The sequence below is a fragment of the Blennius ocellaris genome, assembly GCF_963422515.1.
Source record: "Blennius ocellaris genome assembly, chromosome: 6".
Lineage (NCBI taxonomy): Eukaryota > Metazoa > Chordata > Actinopteri > Blenniiformes > Blenniidae > Blennius > Blennius ocellaris.
In genome coordinates, this window is record NC_137655.1 from 10,287,089 (window position 1) to 10,307,195 (window position 20,107).

At 40.9% G+C, this 20,107-nt stretch overlaps 3 protein-coding genes across 3 annotated transcripts; 2 read left to right on the plus strand and 1 right to left on the minus strand.

Moving 5' to 3' along the window:
* Positions 1 to 478: 478 nt before the first annotated feature.
* LOC308131606 (uncharacterized protein) lies at positions 479 to 2,609 on the plus strand (the record flags this gene model as incomplete). The annotated part of the gene is made up of 3 exons (XM_080498389.1): positions 479 to 947; positions 1,881 to 2,041; positions 2,271 to 2,609. 3 exons carry the CDS (start codon positions 479 to 481, stop codon positions 2,607 to 2,609), a joined length of 969 nt encoding a protein of 322 aa, XP_080354515.1.
* A 1,419-nt stretch (positions 2,610 to 4,028) lies between these two features.
* cfap65 (cilia and flagella associated protein 65) lies at positions 4,029 to 15,133 on the plus strand (the record flags this gene model as incomplete). Its single annotated transcript, XM_080498148.1, has 34 exons — positions 4,029 to 4,100; positions 4,667 to 4,857; positions 5,053 to 5,155; positions 5,515 to 5,681; positions 5,823 to 6,031; positions 6,309 to 6,445; positions 6,524 to 6,749; positions 6,903 to 7,171; positions 7,267 to 7,416; positions 7,601 to 7,812; positions 7,955 to 8,111; positions 8,255 to 8,383; positions 8,600 to 8,851; positions 8,968 to 9,107; positions 9,247 to 9,331; positions 9,444 to 9,590; positions 9,700 to 9,865; positions 9,981 to 10,109; positions 10,213 to 10,426; positions 10,529 to 10,657; positions 10,798 to 10,888; positions 11,030 to 11,115; positions 11,278 to 11,344; positions 11,441 to 11,551; positions 11,705 to 11,896; positions 12,138 to 12,299; positions 12,520 to 12,663; positions 12,885 to 13,001; positions 13,155 to 13,289; positions 13,379 to 13,429; positions 13,520 to 13,740; positions 13,861 to 13,953; positions 14,126 to 14,491; positions 14,599 to 15,133. The coding sequence occupies 33 exons, from the start codon at positions 4,029 to 4,031 to the stop codon at positions 14,472 to 14,474; spliced, it is 5,103 nt and encodes a 1,700-aa protein (XP_080354274.1). The 3' UTR covers positions 14,475 to 14,491; positions 14,599 to 15,133.
* Positions 15,134 to 15,800: 667 nt separating this feature from the next.
* On the minus strand, positions 15,801 to 19,473 carry LOC308131422 (FAST kinase domain-containing protein 3, mitochondrial-like; the record flags this gene model as incomplete). Its single annotated transcript, XM_080498150.1, has 9 exons — positions 15,801 to 16,027; positions 16,612 to 16,726; positions 16,841 to 16,910; positions 17,024 to 17,195; positions 17,364 to 17,449; positions 17,572 to 17,740; positions 17,952 to 18,139; positions 18,265 to 18,415; positions 18,604 to 19,473. The coding sequence occupies 9 exons, from the start codon at positions 19,471 to 19,473 to the stop codon at positions 15,929 to 15,931; spliced, it is 1,920 nt and encodes a 639-aa protein (XP_080354276.1). The 3' UTR covers positions 15,801 to 15,928.
* Positions 19,474 to 20,107: the final 634 nt, after the last annotated feature.

The window sequence follows — 20,107 nt, forward strand, 5'->3', positions numbered from 1 at the left end:
CGCGCATGTGAAGGACGGAAGCAAAGACAGCAAGAAAAAGAAAGAATAAGAAAGACAAATGAAGAAAGAAAGAAAGAAAACCCTGTACTATCACATAATAAAAAAAAAAAAACCTCTTTATGTAGGGTTCTATTGGATTTTCTGAAGTTGAAGTGGCTTGAAATAAAAGATGTTGAACACTTCATGTGTGCCCTGCCCCTGTAGCCGCTGGCCAATCACAGTTCAGCGCACTTTATGGGTGCGCGTAAATTTTCCCTTCAATGGCAGAAGTGCAGATTACGCGCATAGTGTGTGTGAAGTGGATCAGATCAGAGAGACGGTTTTGAATACTGCTAATCTACGTTTCTTTCACGAGTTTACATTGTTTACATCGTGAAGGTTGGGAGGAAAGTTTCAGGTTAAAGTTGTATTTATAAGTTTGATAAAGAATCATACTTCGCCCAGAGCAGCTGTTTGGCGCTCACTTTCTGGTACAAACATGACCTCCTCCATGGAGAAATCCAAAAACTTTCGGATTGATGCCCTGCTGGCTCACGAAGCAGAGCAGAGAACGGACAGAGGCGGTGGGTCCCCCGGGTTGTACTACAGCAGGAGCCCCGCGGACAGTCCGGAGTCCACTCGCGGCTCGGAGCCGCCCTCCCCTCATAGGAATCCCGCAAACTGCTCCCCAGCTCCACCCGGGGTCCTGTCCAAGTCCCACCTCTTCAACCTGCCCCAGGCGGGATTCACTGCCCTGCACCAAGTGGGGCTGATCGGGATGCACCCGGGCACCATGTACCCTCTGACGGCCCTGGGAAGCCAGCACCCCAGCTTCATGTATCCAAACTTTACGCAGCTGGTCCAGCCGTACCCCGAGCAGCTGAAAGGGAGCCCGATAACCGGAGCGCTTCCGCTGGAGCCCTGGATCAGAGCCGGGATCATGATGCCCAGACTCGGAGAGTATGGTGGTGAGGTTATTTATTACTCCTCAGAATTCTACTGTCTCTTTGTCTTTGGAGAGATGAATGCGAGTTTCAACATACATATGACAGTAGTTCCAAATGTAATAGATTTAAAAATCAATGTATTGATGCACGTGCTATCATAGATTTTGTCAGTGATGACGTTATGCGTAATGTTAATCACAGTATTAATAATATACAATTTAGGAATATGAATAGTAGTTGATAATTTAAAAAAATATAGATTAAAAAGTTAATATAAAAACTTTTCTTGGTCAGGATATTCTAATATAAACTTAAATGTAAGTGAAATATACATTTTACCTGCAGATTATAATTTTATCAATATTATTCTTGTGTGTATAAAGTTATTAAAGCCAACAAGCTGCCAGTATATCAATCAACATATCCAGTGATAAGTTGTATTTTAATACCTTTTCAAGTAAAGGCCTTTTGGTGAAAAGAAACAAAGAAACCGGTGCACTGCACTGGTTTGGGAAGACTGGTGACATTGAGATGCTGTCACTTAAGGACAATTTGCCTAATAAAAAATATCATGACATATTTGCGTAAAGGTGACACCTGATATAGACCTACCACTCAATCAATTGACAACATTTATAGTGTTTTCATTAAGGTAATGGACCTATGTGATAGTTTATTACCTCTGCAAAGCACCCCCTGGCCTATCACAACCTCTCATCAATGCAATAAATGTTAACAAAGAGACACTCAGATGTACTGGCAGCTTGGCCCGTAAACATTTAGGCAATTCCATGAAATAAAAAGTCTGAGATTCTGTATTCTGTCTTTGTTTTATCTGTTTCAATAGATTTGCTTTTTAAAGGCCAATTGGTCGATTGGTGTATCAACAAAAGTGATAAAATTGCAAATAATGTTAGTAATCTTTCTTTTCTCCCTCTGTTGTTTCCCCTTCAGCTCCAGCTCAGGCAGGATTGTTGGGAAAATGTCGGCGGCCCAGGACAGCTTTTACCAGTCAGCAGCTGCTGGAACTGGAAAACCAGTTCAAGCTCAACAAATACCTATCCAGGCCTAAACGCTTTGAAGTGGCCACTTCGCTCATGTTAACAGAGACTCAGGTAAGAACCTGTTGTAGCACAAGAAATAATTTTACAGAAGCAGAGAGCAGAAAGAAGTATGCACTACAAGAGTTTAATCTTGCTTATACCATACCTTTTAAACCACATATTGCCAATGTTTTTCTTCATTGACACTGGCTTATCAGCTGCAGCAAACCCTCTGATAGAAGGAGATGGGGGTTTTTTTTAACCCCAAATGTCCTCACCATTGTGAATCCTGTTATTTTAGGTAAAAATCTGGTTCCAGAACAGACGCATGAAGTGGAAGAGAAGCCGCAAAGCTAAAGAACAAGTGACCCCACCTGTGACTGATACAGACTCAACTGGGATTGATATACAGTGCATCAAGTCTCGTGGGGGCTCTCACAGCTCAAGTCTAGAAGATGAAGAAGAGATAGAAGAAGAGGATGAAGATGACAAAGACGATATACAGGTCCTGAGCAGTGGTTCTTTGAGCTCTGTGGGCTTCACACGGCACATGGGAGGAGTCACAGCAAATTACAGCTCCTACTCAGAGGAGGAAATGGAGGAAGGAGGCCTGGGAACAAGAAGTGGGGCTTTCCCATAGTTAAAAAACTTCAGTCTGCTTTTATTGTATGTCTTTTTACATTCAATACTATTGGAGCGACAGTACACAGTGCAATCAGTTGTACATGTGTTGTGTCATACAGAAGATTTTTGTGACCTAATTCATAGTCACCGCAAGAGTATGATGAAATCTGCACTATTATCCAAACAGGATGATGCCACCTTTATTTACATAGACATTAATATGTTAAAATCTTCTTGAATTTGAAACCAATAAATGACTGGTTCATTATATTTATCAATATTATTTGCATCTTATATTGGCACTTGTAAAAAAGGCTGTTGCCCCATATGTTTTGTCACCTGTGATAATTTTCTTTATATTCAAATATGACATTCAACTGTATAAATCATGGGTAATAGAACTTTCGTGTGACTTTATACATAATGAAACACATACCACATGTTGTAAGAGTGTCAGTGTAGCACATCTATGTGTCCTGCTGTGTTACAAAGTATTGTTTGAACTTTTGTTAAATTGGCAACTTTACAAGTTTCTATTATGACATGAAGTCACATTTAGTTACTTCTCTAGGGAATGTGAGAGTGTTGCGAGAAAAAAGTAACAATAGTGGCATTTTTTAACAATACAATTGTGTTGTATTATATTTAATGTTATACTTTGTGTCGTTAATACTGCATGGTATTGTTGTTGTCACAAATACAAGAAAAAAAAAGAAAAGAAAAACATCCACATCCTGTGTTGTATTTAAAATTATGGTTAACACAGACATTTTCTTGTACTTTGTAAAATGTTGTCAATATAATTTAACATTTCAAGAATTTAATATATTTCCTCTTTGAAAACATCGTTGCTGTTTCTGTAAAAAAAAAATGTTTGAAATATAGAGTTGAATTCATTACTGTGTGTTGATGATAATGTGTGTGTTGGAATAATTGAAATAGTTTATAATGATTTTTAGGGAAATAAATAAGTTACGTTGTACCTACCGGGTATTTGTATTGAATCATAAACAATGGTTGACATTACACGCCAAGCCTTACTCGATTGCATAACGTCGCTTTCTCAAACGCTTTTTTTTTTTTCTGTTTCTTGCACACACAAATGTCCCTCGTGGCTTGCCGTACTGTCAATTGTGCCACAGCTCTCTAGTTGCCATAGAAGCGCATGAAGTCAACGCTTGTAGAAAAAGGTATAATAAGCGGTCGTTCACCCCGCGGTATCGTTCGCACACTGATCGTAATGATATATTTTAATGTGTCAGTGAGTTTTTCTTGAGTTCACAACTTTCGGGTTTCCTGTTTATTTATCTATCGACTCAATTTAGCCGGAAGTACGTTTTTTATTTAATTATTCTTATTCTTATTCTTATTCTTATTTTGCCTGTTAATTGTTTGAAGTCTTTCAACAAAGGGATCTCGTCTGTCTTCTTCAGTTATGGCACAGGGTCCCGATCCTTTGCCCTCCTCGGGTCCATGGAAGGTCTCCACTGCTGCAAATGAACTCAAAGTAAAAGTCTTTGTTTGATTTCACTTCACGGAAGCAGTGGGCTGGTTAATCTCCCAACGATTTGAAATGCATGGATCCTGTGGTCTATAGATTATTTTCCCACTCAGAGTGAGACATTGATTACGTTGATTACGTTTTATGGTGGTTCTCGCTGGTGGTATAAACAGCATCACCAACATAATGTGTGCTGGTTTTAACAGCATATGTGGTGTTTTGGTGCTGGTATTCTGTATGATGAAGCTGGTGCACCAGTTTAACAAGCATGATACTCACATAGACCAGCAGTAAAATATGCCAGTCTTTCCCATTTTCTTAATATGCTTAAGATGTAATTCACCTTTTTATGTCTCGCATCTTTACACTTTTTGAACAAATAAGCCTTTAGACAGTCCTGGTATTGCTCATTTTCCAGTGACTGCTGTGCACAATAACAAAAGATACTCCAGTGTGCTTGGTTAATCAACTGACAATAGTATTTGCAAATCATGTTCCCTTTAAAAAAGTGTTTTCAATGAGTGTCTGGCCTTTTAGAAATTTCGCATCTGCTGCATTTCTACCTTGAGCAGGACGCTGGGATTGACCACGGAAAACGTGATGGAAAATACCACCGACGAGGGTCCAACCAAAAAACGTGCTGTTTCTTAGGATTGGAAACTTGCAGTGAGCTGGTGTGGGAGGACTGGGACCTGGAAAAAGAGTTCACAAAGACATTAGTGTTAAAGAACATCCACAACAAGCTGCAGAAGTTGCATATACGGTATGCACACACACACACACACACACACACACACACACACACACACACACACACACACACACACACACACACACACACACACACACACACACACACACACACACACACACACACACACACACACACACACACACACACTGTAATCTGTAAACATTAATTCACAGGGTAACATATTCTTTCTTTGTTTTCTCAAAGACCTCCAGTTTCCAAGTTTTTCTCTGCCATCATCCCGGAAAAGTGTGTTCTCAGCCCAGGGAATTCTATCTCTATACCAGTCACCTTTATGCCTCAGCAAAGGGTAACATGTCCTTAAATCATGCAGGAAACCATACAAATGCAATCTATATCAACAACAAAAAAATGCAGAAAGTGATCATCTTAAATTGTTGCCATCCCAAAATTTTAATATTTCAAATTAACTATTACATTGTGAAAGCTGTAAGCATTGGCCAAAGACAATTGAAAGACATGGCAATCACTGAAACTTTTATACCACTTTGTGTCTATACTTTGATATGGTCTCGCAACACAAAGTGGCTCCTACTGCTCAAATTAGTAAGACACACAACGAGTTTGGGAAAAATAAGATAATTTATACGTGTCTTTGATGTCTGCGTTTGTAACACTGTTATGTGTTTATATCTGTACCTGGGACAGTGTGAATATGAGGACAGACTAGAGTTTCATGGAAAAGCCGGCAAGTTTCAAGTATTCCTCTATGCCGTCATTCCCTGCCATGTCTTGGAGGTGCCTGACTCGGTGATGCTCCCTCTCTGTGCTGTCCAACACTCCACACATGCAAGTTTTGTTTTGAAAAATGCAAGGTACTGTTATTGTGCTTTTTTTTTTTTTTTTTTTTTTTCAATGTCTATGTACACATACATTAGGGGCAGGAAATTAAGTCAACTCACCAATCGCTATACTTCAAAAAAATGTTTAATGCTTTCTTGTTTTACTTGTTTCAGTAAAGTCCAGGCTTATTATCAATGGGAATGTGCAGGGGCATTTCAACTGAGCCCAGAGCATGGCCTGCTGAAACCTGGTCAGAAGTGTCCCATCACAGTGGTCTTCAGGCCACAAGAGGCACTTGTGTACCAACAGTTGGCTCACTGTAGATTTGGAGAAGAAGCAGAGACGGTTGAGAGCTGCTGTACTGTGCTTCTTCGGGCACAAGGTATAGTATTTACATTTAGACAAAAGATGTCCATTGTGTTCTTTCTGGAGGCCATAGTTGTCCGAGCAATCTTCATCAAATTGCTCCTTTAATGAAAATATGAATCAGAACTTTTGTTACATGATCTATTTGAGGTTTATAAGGTGAACATGTATGCATTCCATTATCCTCATACAGATGCATTTTAATAATACAGTATATTAATAAAAAGGAAATGTGTTAACAAGAAACAATTGTCAAGATTACCTTTTTTTTTTTTTACCTGTGCCACTTCCAGCCAAATATCCACATCTTGAATTGAGAAACCTCAGCAGCAAAGATGAGAAAGAACACAATACTTCAGTGTTGAACTTTGGCTCTGTGGCAGTGGGACAGTCTTTGGGGAAATATTTTGACATCTTCAATCCATCTCCGGTGCGTTGCCCATACACAGACATGTGCATGCTGCTCGTGACCCTTGCTCACATCTGTTTTTTCCCTTCTCCCTCCCAGGTAGCTGCGACTTTCTCTTTAACTCGACTGTCCGGTGGGGTTCCCTTGTTTGGATCAGTGTTCTGCTGTGACGTAACAGAGGGTGAAGTGGAGCCTGGCGAGTCACTACGGATTACGTTCACATTTTCACCTGCTGTGGCGGATGTGGTCTCCATAGAGTACTTAACTCTGAAATATAGTGGGGCATGCAGTGAGCCTCGGCTCAGACTGACTGGACATTGCATAGGTAAGCGAAGCACTTACACTATCAATAATCAATTGCTTTGTAACTTTGAAAAATATATCACTGTATTTTTTTCCCAGCACCCTGTTCAAATTCGAAATAGGAATGTAGTTCAATATCAAAAGAAAGGATTTGAACATTTCTGTTTCTAATTAGGTCCTAAAGTCTCCCTATCTTCCTCTGTGGTGGACTTTGGATGCATTGAGGAAAATGGATCAGTTGTAGAAACATTGGAGTTGGCTAATTCTTCTGCTGCTGAAGCTATATACCAATGGGATATTGACTGTAGTGGGAACAGTGTTTTTAGCATCCGACCAGCAAGTGGCACTGTGCTCCCACACAGCCACTGCACAATGGAGGTAGTCTACAGGCCTACACAGTCAAATGCACACCACAGGAAAGTTGCGTGCCTCATACTGTACAAGGTAAAAAAAAAAAAAAAAGACTCTTTGCAATCTGACAGCATGCAGAAAAAAACTAAATTAGGATTACCTGACATGTCATCTTTTCTACTTTTTAGGATTCTGTGTTTATTGACCTGATTGGTACTTGTCACTCAGAGCTCCAGCAACCAGTCATACTGAAACCTGAACATTTACCCCTGTTCAAACTCCACTGGTCTCGCAGACAGCACTTGCGAGATCATAGTATGAACTTGGATCAGCAAGGGGTCTGTTCCCCTTTAAAAAAGGTAAACTCACAAAAATGTGAAAGATTTGGACATTTAATGGTTTGATAATGGAAATTTGTCCTTAAAAATGTTTTTTTTAAAAACCAACAACATAAAAACCCATAACAAAACAAACTACATAAATAAAAATAAAAAAGACTTATTTCATTTGCCTTTTTCTTAGCGTTTGCATCATAGATCAGACGGTCCAGCTGAGATGTCACATCTTGAAGGATTGGACTGCATGGATCCTGTACTTGCTTCTCTGTCATCTCCACCTGTATCTGTGGTGCCTACTGAACTGTTGTTTAATCACAAAACAACAATGTCCATCTCCACTCCATCTGCTTTCTCACAGTCTGTCTCCATTACAAATCACACCAAAGAGGAACTCAGGTACTTTTGCTTGTCATAAATTGTGATTTCTCATTCTTCCTCAATGTACAAATCTATTTTTCTATCTCGGATATGTGAGTATAAAATCTGGTGTTGTTTTTACCCTACCTGTAAAGTTTCTCTTCATTTAATTTTCTTTCAGTTTAGTGTGGACTCTTAACAGAAATTCCCCATTCTCTATAAGTCCCTCATCTTCTCATCTCGCTCCACTGAAGTCAACCTCATTCAGAGTGTCGTATGACCCCAAACAGCTTAATACTCTGCATGGAGCACAGCTTGAGTGCTTTGCATATTGCAAGGTATCGTGATCTTGGACGCACAGCAGTGAACACAACATTACAACAAACAATCAGACTTGTTTTGTATGTAAAAGACAGCAACAGCATTGCGGGTTGCAGGAATTTAACATTCTTTCTCTCCTTTACCTCTTTGGCTGCTGCAGGAGCATGTTGATATCAGTAAACGACTGCCGTATCCATTCTGGTGTCTGACTGTCAGAGTTATAGGTCACTCATTCCAACCAGGAAAGGAGCACTTCATTCCACGCTGCTCCCTGAACCCACCTCAAGTGGTGAGATACAGGCACAAACAAATGTTATTTGGCCTAAGTTTCTAAATGTAAAAGGACACATTTTTTAAATCAACAAAAAAAAACCCGCATTTATTTATTATTTATTTATTTTTTTAATTGCAGCTTTTCTTTGAATACCTAGAAACAACCTTAGAAAAAGACCATGACTGTGCATTAATGAAAGATAATCTGATTGGTGTGTTCGGTTCTGCTTAGGTGTTTCCAGCCCTCGGTGTCATTCCCTATCAAACTGTGCTCCTTAAAAATGAAGGACATCTACCCCTCACTTTCTCTCTGGACCACAACTCAATCCCAGCCTTGATAGAATCCATGTTTGTTGTACCAAGTTGTGGTTTGATGCAACCAGGGGATCACATAATCCTTGCAGTGAGCACAACTCCAATGGAAGACAGTCCCACGCAGAGGTTCAACTTACAACTGCAGCTCAATGGAGCTGATTTCACAAAGGTAGTATGCACACTGCACAAGAGCAAGAGTCATAGTAACCTAGTACATTATATTTTATGTAGTCAATTGTGCTTATTTGCTTTCTTTCTATCTGTGAATGCGTGCCTTGTTCATAGGAGCTGACAGTTGTTAATGGGTTGGAAAAGCCATGTGTGTCTCTGGAAGGTGGCACCACCTTATACTTCCAGCCAACTGCTGTGGGCTCACAAAGCCAGTGCACCCATTTCATCAGGAACCTTGACCGCCTGCCCGTCAGGTTGGCTGGCTCTGATTTGTTATGTTGCTGTTGTTATTCTGGTCCCTGTTTCTGACATTTTTTCTTTGTATTCTTTGTTGTTTGGACCTATCTTAACATCAGGAATCTTGACTTTTCTGTAACTGTTTCTTTATGATAGATTCCAGTGGAGCATTCCAGAGCCAGACCAGAGAATTTTCATTGTTGAACCACATGCTGGTGAACTGCATGCCAATGAGAGCTCAGTAAGAAAACACAGGAAGCCCATGTATTCCAAAAACTGTTCAGACATCCACTTGGTAAATTAGAAAACAATATGTACTGTGTTGACTTATTTTTCTTCTTGTTTTGATACAGGTCCAGATGTGGTCTTTCAGCCCACCAGAAAAGAAATCATATACACTCAAACCTGTTCTCTATTGCTGGCCACTCCAGAGTGATGGCTCAAACAAGTCACAGCTTTCACTGACAGTGGTTGGGACGGGCTCCAAGGGATTCATAGAGGTGGTGCAGAAATATATCACTACTTTATTCAAACAAAGCTTTTCTGGGATTTTAGAACACTATCAACTGTAAATTGAATCAAATCAAAAAAATGTGTGTATGTTTCCAGGCAGAAAAAGCAGTCCTCGATGCGGGAGAGATTCTGGTTGGAAGCCATCGGTTAATCGATGTTCCTCTGGTGAACAATAGCCCCTGTTCCGTCTCCTTCTGTCTCTCCGTCGAGCAGATACTTCTCAGTGATGAACTAATTCACAATCCTGAAGCTGAACCAAGTGGTAATTTCTTCTGTACTTGTATCATATTCTCCATGACAACAGGCTGTATACTTTTTTTTATAATTTTGTTGTGAAATATAGACTGAATGTAATATTTTCTGCCTTGTGCTTTTAGCTTTCTATCTCGACCATGATAGGGGAACCATTGCCTCACAGTCCACAATGCAACTCCGATCCACTGTCAGACCACACAGACGAACCGAGTACCTCTGGAGAATCAGCTACCAAACAATCAGTGCCAATGGTGAGCAGAGCACACACACCAAACTAATTTCTATTCCACTGTTTATCTTCCAGTTCTCACCTATGCTTTTTTTTTTCTTGTTTTACTTTGCATCTGTCTCCAGGTTCTGTCTTGTCTCTCCCTCAGACGCTGTGTGAAGTGCAAGCAAAAGGAGTGTTTCCTACCTTACAGGTGACTGATGGTTGGAGCAGTGGCTCTTTGGGCACACTCAGCAAGCTGCGCCTGTGGAAACTCTTCTCATTGGACAGCTTCAATGGACACTTGCTGTCCAACCCCTCTTCTGCAGAACTCATTTTCAAAACCCCAACGAGGCACAGGTGAGAAGCCAATTCAATATTTAATTTACTTCAAATGTCCGTGTTGATTTGAAGGATTAATTCCATCTGAAATGTATCCTGTCATGTCATTTCATTTTTCAGTCTGAGCAACTGTCCTTCCATCTTCACCGAAACAACGTTGGATTTCAACTTTAGCTCTGCTCCAGTACATTCAGAACCTGCAAGTGTCGTGTTGATGCTTCACAACACTGGTTCTATCCCTGTGGACTGGTATGTGACTTGAGAAAACACATTGAACCACAACAATACATGATTCATGATTCAGATTCTACGCCCATGAATGAATGTTCAAAACTACTAATCATCTGATTTATACAACATTTGTCTTCTTCTTTTATGTTCAATAATAGGGCATTATTGTTTCCAAAGGACCAACAGATAGAGCTGGAGTATTGGGCAGTGACAGGGAAGTTCAGCAGCACAGAGCTGTACCAAATGAAGGTCAGAATCTTCCTAATATTTTCAAGATTTTGTGGATGGATTTTGTATTTCTGATTAATGTGTGGGCTGTTGTAATTGTTTTAGTAATGCATTCATTTTCAGAAGAGATGGAAACCAATAATCACATTTTTCTTTTGACAGGTGCAGGATAATCAGCTTTTCAGTGTTTATCCTCGTTCTGGTACTCTGCTCCCTGGCCAGAAGAGGGCAGTCCACTTCAGTTACAGGTCACACTACATTCAGCACAGGAGTGTATATTTGCCCCCCAAAAAAGTTTCCTGAAACAACATTTTCATGGAATTTGTTGACTATTTCCATGCATATATATTTTAAAAGCAACTCTGATATGTATCACAATACACTAAAAATGTAAATCTTGTCCTCCACAGTCATGACTTTGCTGGGACAGATCGGTTTCCTATTGTGTTCAAACTTTCCTATGGCAGAGAGATCTTGGTGAGGAATATATTAAACTTCTTTACACAAAATGACTGTTCTGTTTAGATAGAAATATATTAACCTTGTGTACATGCTATGTGTATTTGTGTATAGCTGAACTTCCAAGGGGTGACAGTTGAGAGAGATCAGCCTTATCTCCACTTTGCCTCCATTCAACATTCATTCACCTCTGTTCATATCGGGGACTGTAGTCCTCCGAGGCAGGTGAGTTCTTCATCATTAGTCATCAAGCAAATGCAATCTCTGACGAGAACATTATATTGCACTTGACATATTGAAAAATCACATCTGTTAACATTACAGCTGAGACTTCTGTAAAGTTCCAGTTTAACTTTATCTGCTTTAAATGGTTTTCAGGTTTATGAAATACACAATGGTGGTGCAGTGCCAGTCCATTATGAGGTGGACTCAGCTGCATTGTCTCAACTTCAGAATGACAACTTTAATCATCCGGTGCTTTGTTGCTTCAATCCAGAGGGAGTTGTCCCTCCCGGGAGGACAGCCATGCTGGAATTTATCTTTTCTCCGCTAGAAGCAAAATTTTACCAAGTATGTACTGAAACATGTTTAAAAACCTTGTATTGTTTAGAACTGTGCTCCTCTTTCATTTAGTTATCAATTACTTTTTAAGAATCACGAGGGATTAGATAGTTGAATAGTGAACTGATTGCATTATTTTAATACAATTTCACAGATTCATTCAATTAAAATATCTTTGTAGAAAATGGTAATTTGCACAATCTGTTCAATGTCAGTTTGTAATTTATTTCCTTCCCTTTTGCATTACCAGATGAATGTTCCTATACACATTCAAGGTGGAGATACCACACTTGTGAAGTTTGAAGGATGTGGGCTTGGTACTTCGACATCAGTGTCCTCAAAACAAGCATCCGTAAAACAAAGTGATAGCAAGTCCTTGATCTCCTCCCACAGGGTTCCTTTTCCAGGACAGGTCAGTGTATTTATGAATAGGGTCCCACATATTGAGTGTAAAATAAAGTCAGTTCCTGCTGCCGAACAGAACTCTTGTCTTCTGGCAGGTATCAGCAGAATTTGTTTATCAGCATTTCAGACAGTCGTATTTTTATAAAGCCATTTTTAAACCATGTGCATATTTGAACTTAGTATTTCATGTCATTCACCTTAGAATATGTGTGTACATGTGTGGGTAGGCATTATTCCTGTCTGAGGACAGCATCCAACTTGGTGACATCCCTGTGAAATCAAGAGCTTCGAGGATCATTTTCCTTACCAATGTGTCCTACACAGACTCTGTCCACTTTCAGTGGGACCTGCGGCAGCAGACTGACCAACAGGTACAGTAACTAAAGGAGGAAAGTAGTCTTCCTCTCTGTCAGCGGTGGGCATTTCTGATTGGCTGGTTGTTATGCTTCCCGCAGAGCTTCACAACGATGCATTTACTGTGTTTTCTATCTATTTATTGTCTTTTTTCTGTTGTGTTTGTCAGATCAGACACGTTAAAACGTGGTAAAAGATGTATTAAAAGTGATACATTTTTGTCTTTGTGCTCCCTCAGGTGGTGCAAATCCATCCTGACCGAGGTCGTCTCTGTCCAAAGGAGTGTGCCCTGTGTATCCTGACCTTTACTTCCTCCGACTACCCCACTGTTTACCAGCTTGACCTCATCTGTCAGGTACCATCTCTCTCGCTCTCTCTCTCTCTCTCTCTCTCTATATATATATATATATATATATATATATATATATATATAAACTTTCATAACTCAAAATTACAGCTGAAGTTTTGTAGGCTACTTAACCAACACTTGTGTCCCTTTCATTCGCAGGTTTATCTAGAAGACGCTCTCATACAGTATCATGATTATTTACAGTGCTGGGAGGAAGAACGAGAGAGACAGCAGAATGAATTATTGATCACAGACAAAAACACCACAGAAAGCCAAAAAATCTTACTTGATGAGGTTTGACTTCAGCGATGAGTTGTTGAGTTTTTGCTTGAAGTAATTCAAATGATTAGTTTTCACTTTATTCTCTCTTTGCTTGGAAACAGGAACTTCTGGCAGCTCCTTCAAGAAAAGGGCCGCCCCTCAAAAAATACAAGGTTTTCTGTACACCTGTATGGTTAACATTATAAACAAAAAGTCATTGACATTGATAATTGACTGCATTATATGTGTATTTTCCCCTTTAGACTCTCCCTCCTATCTGTGCCAGCAGCAGCTGTGAAACACTGGGCAATCTTTATCCCAAGCTGACGGAAGCCGATCGACGGCTTCGGCGGGAAAAAGCAAAAGTACGGAGGCGCCCTGAACCTCCCCGAGCCATGCTGCTGCATCTGGAGGTGTCAGCACACTCCCACGGGAGTCAGCAATACAGAACACGCTTCCCTGACCAGTTGGATAAACATTACAGGTGATCCTTAACTCATTGAGTCAATGCAAAATCTGACAGTTTCCTTAAAAAAAAATCTGATTTCACAAGGGACTTGTTTTATGTCTTTTTCTTTTTTGTTTGCTGCCTTTCCTACTGTAGGTGCTGCCAGTTTAAGACCCCTGCTGGGCCACTTACACCACCATGTGTCCCTGAGAAAGACCTTGTTGCACAGTTACTCACCTCTCTGCTAAGGTAACACCCAGATATGTTTACAGCTGTGGCTTCCACAGCAGGATTCAGTCACATTCAGTCTAGTTGTTTGGTATTGTGTTATTGTAGTTACAGTTGTATTTACAGAGCTGGAACAAAATTAGAATTTTTCCTTTTGTGTTGTGCGTCTTGCCTCCCACTTCCTCATTTTTAGGGACATACTTGATGATTCAGCCTTCGTCGAACACATCTTTACTTTGCCCTCCATACCAGACATCCACCAGGTGTCCTCTCACCGTTCCCCATTTCCGTCCTCCCCTTATCCTGCTGCGTGTCCCACCTCTTCTTCTCCACCTCCATCCCAGCCACAGCTTCCATTCGATGGGAAAGCCGACAGGGAAGGCACAACGAGACGCGCAGGACACAGTGGTCCAACAAAAAAGATCCAATGTGCTCCTGCTGACATTTGTGAAGATATTTTGATGAACACCATCCAGAACCTGATGATGGAAGCTGTCAGAGGAGAGCTTGTCTTCACAACAGACCGGCGCAACATTAACTAGCCACCTATTTCTATCAGGTGAAGACAGACGCATCCCACACACACACCGACATGTTACTGCTTTTATATGATTTGTGGTATCTTTCGACCAATAAATAACAAATTCTGTGCCCCATTACAAGCAGAAAGGAGTTGTTGGGAGGAGATGATGTTTCAAAGGACATAAAAGAAGCATCAGACACTTGACTCCTCATCCTACCAACAATCGTGATATGAGGTCCATCGGCTGTTTTCATAAAAACTAATTTCATGCAACTTGACAGGTCTTGTATTTTCCACAAGCGTAATCCATTTTCACTGCTCCAATTCACTATTTGCAGCCTTTTTCCTGAGAAACATTTCTTTTAATTCCCATTAGAGTTGACTTCATGCTATAAGATCTTAATTGTGTTTTTTTGTTGTTGTTGAACGAATTGATGACTGTTAATGATGACTTTGTGTCTACTTAACATTTTTATGTTGCAATTTTTCACAGTACTTTGAGTCAGTAGCATAGGAAAGACTCAACCTCAAGTCAGGTTTTGTGAGGCGCCTTTTGGCTTTTTGTTTTTCAATGAATAAAAACATTCTGCATGACATTTACATCTCATGTACGTCTTGCCTCTCTTAAGATTTGACATTTAGTTCAGTCAGTGATGTAATATTGACCTTTCTGCCCAAAATAAAGTCCAAGTCTGAACAGCAGTACAAACAGCACAGAAGTTCAAAGTTGACATAATTTTTGAATATATGTACATATAGAAACTTTCATCTCCTTTGAACAACATTTTATGGCAGGATGCAAAATGTACAAAATAGTAAAATCTTAGAAGGCACCTGAATAGTTTGGAATGGGTGATGTATGGATACTGTGACATCAGATTTGATAATAACATACACTGGGTAAAAATGTTGATTTCATTCAGATCATAGCATCTCTAAATTGAAGATTGATTTTTCAAGTAGAGGTACTGTTGGTCATTTAGTAAACCAGACTGAATCATTTGAAAACACAAACAATTGAGCAGGTTCTTCTTATTCACATACAGTAGTTCCAATTTGAAATGTGATTTCTGCTCCATCAATTAAATACACCGATATGTTGATTGATTTGACTTTTTTTTTTTTATATAACATTGTAGACCATATCAATCAGCCCTAAATCAAACTATCCTCATGTTATCAAAATAGTTTTGCTATAAAACAGTTTTCAACATGATTTCCTTGGTACCTTGCTTTTTTGCAACATTTTCATCCAGCTTGCTTCATATAATTGTGATCACTTCAGCAACAAAAGCACAAAAAGGCAAAATCAACATTTAAAAAGGCAAGATCTCAATCTCAGAACAGATATACAACAATGTGATCATCACAACTTGTGTCCCTTCCATGGAACACTTCATTTGTGCCACTGAGGATCTTTCTCCTCCACTTTTGTTTATGAACCTCGTTTTCACTTTCGTGAAATGACCGAGATCAGCAGCTGAACTTGGAGATGGTTGGAAAGAGTTTGTTGAGAAGATATTGGACTTTTTCCTTGCGAGTTGTTAGCCCCTCGAATTCAAAATAAGGAATCTGAAGGAGAGATGGAGAAGATATTTTAGCGAAAGACAAATATTTTTGTAATTAGAATGCGTTGAAGATCATGAACCAGGGAAAAGACTAAATTATTGATGAAAGTAGCTGAGCTTATTGGAATTTAACCCCAGGGCATGTGAACATGAAATAAATAAATGGAAAAAAAATTAATCATTGTGTAGCATGGGGCCTTTAGAATCTACTGCATCGAATATTAGAGCAAGGTTGGCTCCTTTGCGCTAACCTTGCTTTAGGAAGCTTTTAATTATCACAATATAGAATAAGTAAACATCATTGTTCCTCAGTACAAATAAAAAACATCTAACATAGCTGAGAAAAGATAATGAGCATTACGGAATGTTTAATATAAAAGGTCAAAGAAGAATATAACAACAAGGCATTGTCACATCATGAAGACGGGCTACACAGTGAGGTTTGTGCTCCACTTTTAACCCGTCCCTTCAGGAATGGAACGCCATTATTTCAAACCAGCGACGTTCCAGTTACATGAGTGTTTACCAACAGGAAGCAGCAGCAACTTTACAAGCAAGAATCAATGCTTGAGTCTTTGTCATGCATACCTGCACCACTTCATAGCCCATCTTGTGCAGGTGTCTCCTCTTTGTGGCTTCCTTCCCCAGCAAATGCCGAGTGTTGCTGCAGAAGCGACTGTGACCATCCAAACATAGTGCAATCCTACAAGGGTACGAAGCAAAAAGACTGGTGTTACGATCGATTAAGAGGAGGTACACATATGAATCCATGCCTACACTTGCTCACCCTTTGATACCGCATGAAAGCAGTTCTTACCTTTTGTGAGTGTGATCCCACTGAGGTAGAGGCAGAACTAATCCATTCTCATCCAGGCAGATTTCCACATCTGGACAGGAGGAGCAGAAAAGTGCAGCAAAGCTACTGTGACTGGTACTTTTGTACCAACATGCCAACAAATTAATCATGTGTAAATTATCGGGGGCACATGTTGTGGCTTACCTATGGTGTACCCTCTATGAGTGAACACCCTGGTGGAGTAAAACCTCCCCCCCAGCAGCTGTTCAAGTGGCCCTTTGACCTGTTTGTACATCAGCGTTTCCATTGGTGTCTCAAAGGCCTGGTCCACAGAGGAAAACCTCTTCACATGGAGGAAGTAAGGCAGCTTGGGTCCCTAATGAAGCAAGCATTAACAGCGATCCATAAATAAAGCACAAACCTAGTTTTTAGGTCAAGTTTTCTCAAAGCATGCGTGTTCAATTTATTCTGAAATTTTCTCACACTGGGGAAGGAGTCCTTTAATGAAATAAAGCTTGGACACATCATTTTACATGATGCTCACCCAGTAGTACGAGCACTCCAATGAGGATGATAGATGAAGCTGTGTCAGTTGTCCCAATGTGTTCTTGCTGATGGGCTCTCCTTGTCCTGCAGGACAGAAAATATTACGGTACATAAACTATAGTATAGCAGCGTATGATTTTCTTTGACAAACACAAATGAAGAATAGTGATTCATTGCCAGATGGTTTCAATAAGCATTTTGCATACTTTGCAGTCTCTGCAGAAAATATGCGCTGAAGATTTTGGACATATAGTTGAGTGGGAAGCGTTCCAGGTGGATGCAGGAGTGTAACATGTCTATCAGCAAGCAAGGTGGGAACTGGCTAAACCTTGTTGACAAGATGCTCTCCAACTTTTCAAACATTTTACTGGAACACTGAGGAGACACAGAGAAATCACAGAAAATCGCAGATTATAGTATTTTGTCAATCAAAGATAATGAATACATGCATGTACAAGTGAACTCAAGTACAACTATGTATTTTTTTTTTTCTGTAGCGCAATAATCTGTTTTAACAGAGATACATGCATCCCCTTACTTTATGTGCTCATCCTATATGGCATTATAAAATATATTTAACACTCACCTGTGGCAGGTAGTTGACTCTCCCCATGGCGACAACCTGTTTGGCTATCTGAGGAGTGGTGTGGCTCTCAGCACTGCACACAAAGTTCTCAGCCACAGCCTCAAAGAGTGGCTCAGAGCGGCACTTCATTTGCATGCAGTACTCCATGACAGTGCTGGTCAACTCTGGATCACATTTTCCGAGCCTCTCTGATGCAAACGTACACCCAAAAAAAAAAAAAAAAAAAGATATAATTGTATTTATGAAGCAGGCCAACACACATAAAATAAACAGAGCCAGGTAAATGACAACTCAGTTAAAGAACACTTGATACCTGGCAGGTGTTTCTCCATAGCAGCCAGGAGCTCATCATGGTGCTGTCCAAGGATCATCAGTGCAGACAGCACCTTAATTATTTCATCATCTCTGAACACTTTAAAGACCCGTGATGCCCTGTGACTCAGTCTCAGGACAAGAGAAATAGCCTGTGAAATAGAATATTGGCATCAGTGTCATATCGCCTCATGATGCCTGACAAAAGTGAATCAATTCAACACTTCTATCCAGACAAACTGTAATGAAGAACAGAATGACAAGGTCTGAGGTTATATTTGGTTTGGATGCTTTATGTAGCAGTGCGTAACTGAAAGCTGACGGCTCCAACTGCCCCTACCTGTCTCTGTTGTAACTTCTGCAGGAACTGCAGAATATCACCGACTTGACTTGCTTTCAGCCGGTGAACCAGCCTCTGTGTGTGTCTGTGCAGAGCGGACAGAATCAGCGCCTGCTTCTGGCTACCAGGTTCATGAAGCAGAGTCAGCAGGGAGTAGATGGCAGAGGCCTCGCTGGGAGAGACGATGTCCTCTTCTAAAGCAGTGTCAATAGAGTCTAGGACCCCTGACACCATGGCTGACTGGTGGCCTTCCAGGGCACATGCCACCTCGCCCAGGTGACAAAGCTGCTGCATCCTGATGCTGCCCTTGGAGAGGAGCTCCAGACACTCATTCATCAGTCTGACAACCGGAGGGCTGTGGGCCTCCAACCCAAATTCAACACAAGCTCCCAGTAACGTGGTCAGTCCTTCTGCACGCTCGCTGCTGGGTAAGTCTGACAGTCTGGAGCACAGCTCGTGTATAACATCCTCTTCAAACAGAGACTGGAGGTGGACCAGCGCAGCAGCATCTCCCCGTGGGGTGGTGTAGGGAGCGTATGGAGAGAGGTGAGGGAGGGGCATTGCTGTCACTTTAGGGGCAACTCGTCTGACAGCCTGGTACACTACGAGTTCAGCATCTCTTCTTCCCGGTACCGGCACCGGGGGGCTGAGAGGAGCGGGGATCGCAGACTGCATGGATGCTCTGCGCGTTTTTTGGAAACAGCGCACGTCGGTGACGCGCGGCTGTTGCGCAATGGCAGAATTACAAGCGAAATTCACGTTGGTGCCCACTGAACTACAGACGACCAGGCCCCGGCTGAGGGGGAAACAGGAGGATGCATGCTGACAAGCAGCCCTGACAGATGTTGAGATGCACACGATGGACTTCATTGCTGATTGTCGCCTCACAGGCAGTTCTGTCTATGAAAATGGAAAGAACAGTCTATAAGTGGATTTTCTGTAGTTTAATATACATTCAAACACATTTTGAACTGAAAGACAAGCCATACCCGCACTGTTTCTTTATGACCTTTTGTAAAAGGAAATCACACCACAAAAGAAAACGGTGCAAACTGACAGGACGCCAACTCAACAATGACAAGAAAGGGAATGTTACGCGCACGCGGACACATCTAATCCCACATAAACAATACAACACTTCAATAGATTTCATGCACGTGAACACATTAGGCGCAAAGTTTAGACGACTAACCTTCAGTGAGACAGCAGGGCAATGTTAAAGCTGTGAGGCATGTTACAGAACTCGTCTTCAGCGTTTGGTAATCATGTTGTGTAATGTTACATGTGCGTACACGTGCTGCCACCATGTGTCCATGACGAATATTGCAAGCTGGCTGCAGATTATGTACCAACGGGCCGGGGACGCACGCATAAGCAACCACTGTTGGTTGGAGTTCGTGCAGGGGGCGTGTTGTGTGGTAATTGTTATGAACTCAGTGTTGTATGAAGGGGGTTCTCTGGATGTGCTGCTGCACAAATACCACAAAAAGCTCAAGATGTTATC